This window comes from Merops nubicus, unplaced genomic scaffold (genome assembly GCF_000691845.1).
Source record: "Merops nubicus isolate BGI_N331 unplaced genomic scaffold, ASM69184v1 scaffold23501, whole genome shotgun sequence".
Lineage (NCBI taxonomy): Eukaryota > Metazoa > Chordata > Aves > Coraciiformes > Meropidae > Merops > Merops nubicus.
The window spans coordinates 585-8,721 of NW_008586641.1; the positions used below are offsets into that span (position 1 = coordinate 585).

An 8,137-nucleotide genomic window follows, 5' to 3' on the forward strand; every position below is an offset into this window, starting at 1 on the left:
CAACCCGTTAATAAAATGGAACACCTAAAAAGGTTTTTAGTATTTTAAATAACTTCAAGCTTCATACTGCAGCTCTTCTTGTTAAGGAGGTTGAGCCAACAAGTAGCAGAAACAGCCCAGCAAGTTCTGATGCCCCAGTGGAAGTGACTAGTTACAAGGTTTTATTGGCACAGCCTTGCTGTGCTTGAAAAAAGAAAAAAGCAAAACAAAACTATAACAAAAAAAAAAAAAAAACAACCACACAACACACTAAACAAAGAGCATCTTTTCCAAGAAAAAGTTCATATTCTCATACAGCCATGAAAAATGTTTAATGACTTAACATACACGTGTTTTTCCTATATCATTAATTTGGAAATACTACAAATGCTGTCATTTTAGACCAGAAAAACTACCACTGTTTGCAAGATCTGATGATTCCTAAAACAGTATTAAACAACGTATTAAACTTCTTGGCTTTAAATTAAACGATACAATGTAAGTCTCTGCAGTCTGCATTCTGCAAAAGGTAAGAAATACACAAGTGTGAACAACTCACTCCTATTGAATGATCTGTAGCATCTCAATAGCCGGCTGTAGGGAGCTTATGCTTTCAAATATAAAAGGAAGAAGGGAGGGCATGGCCCAAATATGCTTAATCCATATGAACAAATACAGTAAAGGCCCAAACTGCTCAGTCCAGATACCTAAGAAGAGAGGAATGGTAAGGCTGTAACTTATACTTTTACGTGTCAGTTGACAGATTATCCACTAACTTAACTAATAGCTAAAGTCTTCAGTACAGCTGTTATAGGGGCACTCATAGCTTGAGTCTGTGTGTTGGAAAAACATAAAAAAGAGTTGTTTTGTTGACATTGGTCCAGGTATACCACAGTCCTCAATGTTAGCCATCTTCTTTCGGAGGAGTGTACCAGCCTATGGAGAACAGAGAAATGTGTGAGGTACCAGCACTGCTACGCCTAGACGATCTTTCCATCTTACCCTCAGTTTGTGAGAGACCCAGTACTGGGATGGGAAAACTGAACACTTCCAAGTTTAGGGGGTTTTGTGGCAGCAGCTATCCTGAGGAGGACAAGCTGGACCTCAGTGGAAGCTGTTGGAGGAACACTGTAACAAAACCTAATGTAGCAGAAGTAAAAGCCCCTAAGTCTTCAAGCCACTTAATGCACAGACATGCCAACGTGACTACACTGGGATACAAATCCCATCTCACTTACTGAAGAGTTAGGAACCCACTAGCGCTTCAACAGTTTATCATTCTTCTGTAAATGCTGCTGTAGCAACGGGCTCCGAAATTTCAATTGAATAACTTGTCTCCTGATAAGATTTGGCATGTTTGTTTTTTCCTATCCACCTCCAGGTCTCCAGCCTTAATTCTCTCAGCCACTATTGCAAAAATTCCTCTAAATATTTATATAGCAAACACAGGGACTATTTATGTTGTCCCAGAGAATAGGTAGCATCTGTAAGTTAAAGACACCTTTCGCAGCAGCAATAAACGCTGTGAATGCCTTGTGTACAGCTCCTGATGCAGCAGTAATCACTGTAGTCAGGGCTAGCACATAGCTAGAGGTAAATAGGCAGTCATGCTGGCTTTCGTAGCAAACTAAAAAAGCAAAAGACTCAATTAACGGCAAGGTCAAAGTACCATAAAATTGGAAAGCATTTTGAAGTTATCTCTGAGCTTCCTCCCAATAGCAGAGAAGGCATTACACTCAGTTTTAGAAGTAGGGAAACTGAGGTGCTCCTTACAGTCACACTGAAATATATTTTCATGTTCACAGCAATGTGAATTTCCAGAGGACACTGTTTCCCACCTGGATCAAAGAACACCATAGAAGCGGTAACTGAGACTAAGTCCCTCATCATGAGATGAGGTACAAATTCTGCTGACTGCTTTTACATAACCTGTAAGCCACTTAAACCTTTTAAAGCCTGAGGTCATTTGTTACCTGCTCATCCTGGCACAATGAATGCAATTACACCTGAATACTTGTTTTATGCAGCTGAGAGACCATTAACTGGCTTTAAATAGGATACAAAAAAAATAAAAATCTGATTTTCATTTCACAGTTTTCCAGCCAGCATATTTCATTTGGACTTCTTGTAATTTTTTAGCTTCTGGTCTTTCTTTCCACTTTACTAATAGTAATCATTAAGAAAGAGATAAAGTCTTGTGACATGGAAACAAAGCTTTTCAGAGAAAGAGGGAAACTTCCAGCAAGTACTTCACTAACAAATAAGACACTCTAGAAGCTTCAGTAAGAATAAAGTTCCTAGAAGGGCTGGCTGAAAATGAAATTGAACTACCTTTCAACAGACAGTAAGAACACATGGAACATTAATGTCAGCTGGGAACACTGCAATTATTGTTAGTCAAATTATTTTAAGCACTATTGTCTTCCTACTGCAAGACAAGAGGAAGGAAATGCCATTTATGGTCTTCCCAAGCCAACAGAAGACACTTGCACTTGAAGTTCTGCTGCAGCCAAATACCAACTCTCAAGCTGCTGTGCAGACAAGAATAACGTCACAAGAGTATACATACCATTTTTCTCATGTATTTGTACTAGTGACTTATAGGACTGCTGTGCTCTTGCTAGATTATATTGATTCTGAAAGGAGAAAAAAAATAACATAAATACCCTGCATCTAGACAAGTGAGACTTACAACCATTTTTATTGAAGAAACTCTGCAGCAGGCTCACAAATAAAACCCGTGCGTGAAGTTACCGTGTTCCTGGCTTTTAAGTACAAGATTTAAACACAAATAGGATTATTTTCTCATTTCTTCTGTCATAATGACAGTAATTTACATAACCCTGGCTGCTGGAAAGACCACTCTATCAGAAGGTTCAAAACCTGAGCCAAGTAAGCAGTGTGTGCAACCACAGCAGTGGGCTTCAGGTAATCCCCACTGTAGCTCTGGCTTGCTCAGCTGACCATGACTGTGATCATAAACTTACATCTTACCTAGTTCATTACCCTTGAATCACTACCTAAAAACTAGCATTCGAATGGTAATTTCAGTAATTGAATATTTTAAAACATCCTTTGAGAACAGCATTTAGTACTTCAAAGTCTTTTCGGTTATGATCCATGAGCAGCACATGCACTTGAATGGGATTATGATTCCAGTGAACACTGAATGGCTAGCTCAGAAGGTTTTGCATGGTGTCATTTTTCACTCTCTCTTGAAACTCTGCAGCTATTCAGACTTTCTAACGTCAGTGCATGCCATCCTGACAGTCAGGCTATCATCTACAGCCCTTCTCAGATCTGGAATTTTCAAATCCTCCCAATCCCACTTCTGAACCCTCCTTCCGTCCCCACCTTACCAGTACAGGGATAGTGCAGCAAGTCTGTCTACTTACACAGCCTGCCCATCCCAAGGTTTTATGCCTCTCACCCATTCACTGGTTCTTAAACTCATAGTTTAACTGCCAATAAAATACTCATAGATACCCCAGACATCAAGATAAATCAAAACAAATATATTTGCAATGGCAATTATGTCATGAAGCATCTTCTACGTGTCAGCAGAGAAACGGAGGCCTCATGGGCAATTTGTGTAAGGGATACACACAGCGCGTTTACCTTATTGGCTCCAAACTGTACTCTGGCTTTTCCTTTGACTAAAGTGGCATTGATCTGCATGATGACCGATTCTATTGAATAGGCACTGCTCCAGCCCTGGGGGAGGAAGGAGACAGATCTACATAACATGTACTTGCTTTGCGTGCTCACCTTGCAAATCTATTTTGGAATGTGTGCTTTGGGCTTATCTTTTATTTTTCTGCACCCCAGTTCTAGTTTTAACCATTCGCTTCCACTTCACGACTTCTATTTTCCAGAGAAAAACCTGGAAAGCGCTATACTCTCCAGATATACTTTCCAGTGATACACTTAGCATTAGTGCTAAGAACCTGTAGGAAAAATGAGAAGGCTGAATCACACATTTCCAATATACAGCAAGACAGAAACAAGAAAAGCTCCATTATTACAGTATTCACACTTACTTGGCAAACTCACAACAGAAATTAGAACTTTTTGTTGTAAGAAGCAGAAAAGACTGCTATCTAATGAAGCCATTGAGTGAGCTACAACAATTTTGTTTGCAGGAAAATTATTTCTCATCTCTGGCATTGCTTTGCCTTCCAGGGTTCATAAAAGCTTCTGCTAGAACCTGCAAATAGTTACTTCATTTATATACTTATTTTAAAGAGAAAAACAAATCACTCCATCAACGCAGGACTCATCTACGCCTACAATCTTCTGCATTCCTCACTTCTCCAGAGCTGACTCAGTGCATTAGCAGAGGCTTCTGGAAAACAAAACCGTGTGTCTTGCTCCTCAGACCTCACTCTACACTGGTTTCCTCCCAGAAATTCTGAGAATTCAAAGTTGATATACTCTCACTTCTTGCCTCTTCTCCAGACCTCTTGTAAGCCATCCAAGACAGAAAAGAAGATCTCATACAAGATCAGCAAGGCAAATCTTGTGGGCCTGAGGTTTATGCCATGTTCCTCTTGGAGTGTATCATTCATTCTACACAGGGATTCTTCAACTCAGGGAAAACACCCGTTTTCATTATTTTAAAACATGCTTGCTTATTATGCAGATAACAGAGCCCATGTTCACCTGTTTAGTAAGAAGTTCCATGCATAGTGCACCTCCACCTAGGACATACCTAGAAACAAACGTGAAAAGAAAGTTTGACATCAGCTGTTAGTAAAAAGATTAAACGGTTCGCAGGTGTTTAAGCTCTTGCAGGGTAGTTTGTTACACTTTTTGTTCCTATAAAGCTGCAGTGTCCTTTAACCAGTAATATACTGCAACTAGTTACCAGTATTATATTTATGCAAAGAAGATTAGCGTTGTGGAACCAAAAAGTTCCCTTTGTTAACTACACTTAGTTAATATCAGTGACCAAGCTAGCTGGCATCACTGCTTACACCACTGTACATAGACCATGACAAAAGGAATGTTGTTTTCATATGGTGACACTGCATACACACAATACTGATGTGTAGTTGTAGACTAACCAAACAAATTCACTTCTTTAAAGAAATTTAACAAAATCCCAAACAGTGTAGGTGCACTTAAAGATCTAAACAAGTGAGATAAAGCAGAACTTCACTTGGTCTTGTCCCATAAACCACTTTCTAATTTCAAAAACTCTTCATCGCGTGTTGTGCTGACTGGAACTCAGCAACCAGAATGTCCCGTTATCACAAAACCTGAGCTGAGCAAATAGAATTTACCACTCCAAAAATGTTGTCTCATATTATCAAGATATTTGAACAACATGGATCTGTACAACATTCACAGGGAAACAATCACTGAAAGCCTCCTGGGCCATTCTTTCTTTTCATTCTACAAAGAAGTCCAAGTAAAACAAAACCAGAATGAAAATGAGTTTTCCAATGTCTGCCACTGCTTGCTTACTCCATTGGTAAGGAGCAATTCAACTGCACCAATTATGTCTTCAACGCCGAAAAGACAGGCGGTAATTAAAACCAGAATCAGCAACAGCTATCAGACACTGCATTTTCAGGTGTAACTTCCTGTCAAAAAAACAGGAAGCTTTGGAAGGTGAATTTCATCTTTTCTCCATGGATATATGCAAGTTTCTGGGCCACAGAGCACTTCAAACATGGTTTAGATGACTATAGGAGCATGATGCCAATTAAACCTAGTATTTTTGGACTGGCATTTGAGGAGTTCTTAGACAAAAACTGGCAGTGTTACCAGCAACAGACAGTAAGTTAAGACTATACAGCAAGTTTAAGGCAACACAGGGATCAAGACCCTGTCAAAGCACCAACTCAAAACAACCTCCAACAGGAGAAGTAACAGTTGTGTTAACCACCTGCAATGAGGCCAGTTCTTAAACATCATGGCAGGCACAGAGTCCTTCAAAGCTAGACATGAACTAAGCAAGTCAAAGAGGAATTGAACCCTGCTGTTTGCCTACTCTGAGTTCATAAAAGTGGAGAGGTTAAGTCTCCACATCACACTGAGCTCTTCACCAAACTCACTGTATATAGCAGCTCACTTACATTTAGGGGAAATTTCTTGAAGTCTACATGCTAGTCTCAACATGTTCCCTCCAAACTCAATCAACCAATCTCAACATCATAACATTTTTACCACAAAGTGAAGTTACTGTAAGGCAACTCAAACCTACCCTCCTGTGAGCACAGGAGAAACCACTCGCACGAAGGGAGGATCAAAAGGGAAGTTATCCTGAAAAGCATAACAAAAAAACACATTAAAAAAACATACTGTGACACTGTTTTCCTAACAAGGAAGTATTCAATAGCTTTATATGACAAATCAGATTTAAACCAGTAAAATTTTTCTGTTCCATAAAAATCAGTTTCCCACAGTACTGACTAAAAAAAATACATTTTGGGATGCTTTAGTGTCCAACTTAAAGTTTTGTTGGTTTTAGGCTTTAATTTTTCTTTTGTTTGTTTTGCTTTTATGCTACTGCTCCATCTTTACCCAAGTAACAGCTGAGGGTCATTTCAGTCACTTTCTATGTTCATCTACAAATTTAACTTCAGCACTTCTTCCGATAAAAACATACCTTAAAAGAGAAGTTGAGTAAAATGTATTCTACACCTTCTTTTTCTTTTAAGACCTGAAGATCACTATGCAGTGGGCTATCAGGATCAACCCTATAAAAGAAGCAGGGGAGAGATCCTAGATGAAGTAAATATTTTCACTACCTCTAAATAGTAGTCACTCTTTAAGAGCTCCCTTATGCGTTTGTAGTTCAAAACCTGTAATTTAAAGTGAACTGTGTGAAACTCATTCTCCCCTTATGAAGTAAACACTCTGCACCGAGATCAGCATGAACACGTGCTGAAATGCACTACGTTCTCAACGCTATCAAGTTATTGGAACACAGTCAGCACAAAATAACCTGTTTACTTGAAAAGAGTAATTTTAACTTTCTTCAGTTCACTGGAAACATATTTTCCACAAGAGGAGGGGGGCGGAAATTAACAGGAAGACTGTAGAGATCTAGTTTTCAGTACACAGTGAAATCTTTATGGACTATGTGATTGTAGTTCTCTATCAGCTCTTAAAAGTCATCTGCATCAGCAGAAGTACCAAAGCCAGTAGCCTGTGCTCAGCAGAATTTCAACAACTGTTTGTTGCAAAATGCTGGTGGTGAGCAGCCCAGACATTTATTCAGACACTACGGGGATAATCCCACTCATGCTCTGACACCCCAGCAGCTTTTAAAAGAGACTAGTCAAAAAAATGCCTTCGGCAAGCCGGCTAGATGTTGACTAGAAGCCGACTAGATCTAGTACACAGTGAAAAGCAGTACATAAGAGAAGACAAGTTATGTAAGTCATAAATACATTATTTCTAAAAATTTGTCCTGTGTGTCTGCACAACTGCAGAAATAAGTAATGACACTAAGACAGTTCTGCTCCTTCTTACATCTTGAATGAAACAAGAAGTTGCATTTTCTTGAAATTAAAACCAAACAAAATAAAAATAAAACTATTCTGACAAAAAAACTAAAAATTATTCATCATTTAAGGTTTCATATTTTGGAATAGTTTTGGAAAGAGAATTGAACAGTAATGAAAGGTACAGTAATACTGTGTTGGTTTTGCAAAAAGGGTTTGGGGTTTTTGCCAGCTCAATTACTACAGTTCAACCTCTGTACATACTTCTGTATGCTAGAATTGTAGCCAACACATGCTATTTTATATGCTCTGGCTAGAGAATCTCATTTATCCAAAGTAACAATTCTCTGCAGCAATAAGTATTCAGAACATTAAAAAAATTAATAACTTACTTCAGAAGCTTAACATGCCATTCATACAAGCTGTCATTTACCAGTTCCACTGAATATATCCCTGTAGAAATATTAGATAGAATTAATTCTGTACTAAAAGTTTAACAAGTTAAAAATCAGCCAAAACATTCTTTGCTTTTAAGTACAAATACTGTCTGTAGATTTAAGCAATAGAGAAGATACTGAGGCATATCCTTCCTCCAATAGCAGAAGTACTTCTGAGCAACTGCAAGAAAAAAGTGTTTTCATTTTTATTAAAAAAAATTCCACAGGAATAAAGATGCTTTTCTGGCACTTAACCTTTCCCTA

At 38.5% G+C, this 8,137-nt stretch overlaps 1 protein-coding gene across 1 annotated transcript in view; it reads right to left on the reverse strand.

Moving 5' to 3' along the window:
• Positions 1 to 296: 296 nt before the first annotated feature.
• The window catches only part of UBE2Q2 (ubiquitin-conjugating enzyme E2Q family member 2), a 40,497-nt gene continuing 32,656 nt past the window's right edge, over positions 297 to 8,137 (reverse strand). Inside the window, exons 8-14 of the mRNA XM_008948727.1 lie at positions 7,829 to 7,889; positions 6,596 to 6,686; positions 6,191 to 6,249; positions 4,642 to 4,690; positions 3,598 to 3,693; positions 2,549 to 2,615; positions 297 to 915 (exon numbers count right to left, since the gene is read on the reverse strand). Of these exons, the coding sequence (XP_008946975.1) occupies positions 884 to 915; positions 2,549 to 2,615; positions 3,598 to 3,693; positions 4,642 to 4,690; positions 6,191 to 6,249; positions 6,596 to 6,686; positions 7,829 to 7,889 (455 nt within the window). The 3' untranslated portion in view covers positions 297 to 883. The remainder of the gene's footprint in view (positions 916 to 2,548; positions 2,616 to 3,597; positions 3,694 to 4,641; positions 4,691 to 6,190; positions 6,250 to 6,595; positions 6,687 to 7,828; positions 7,890 to 8,137) is intronic.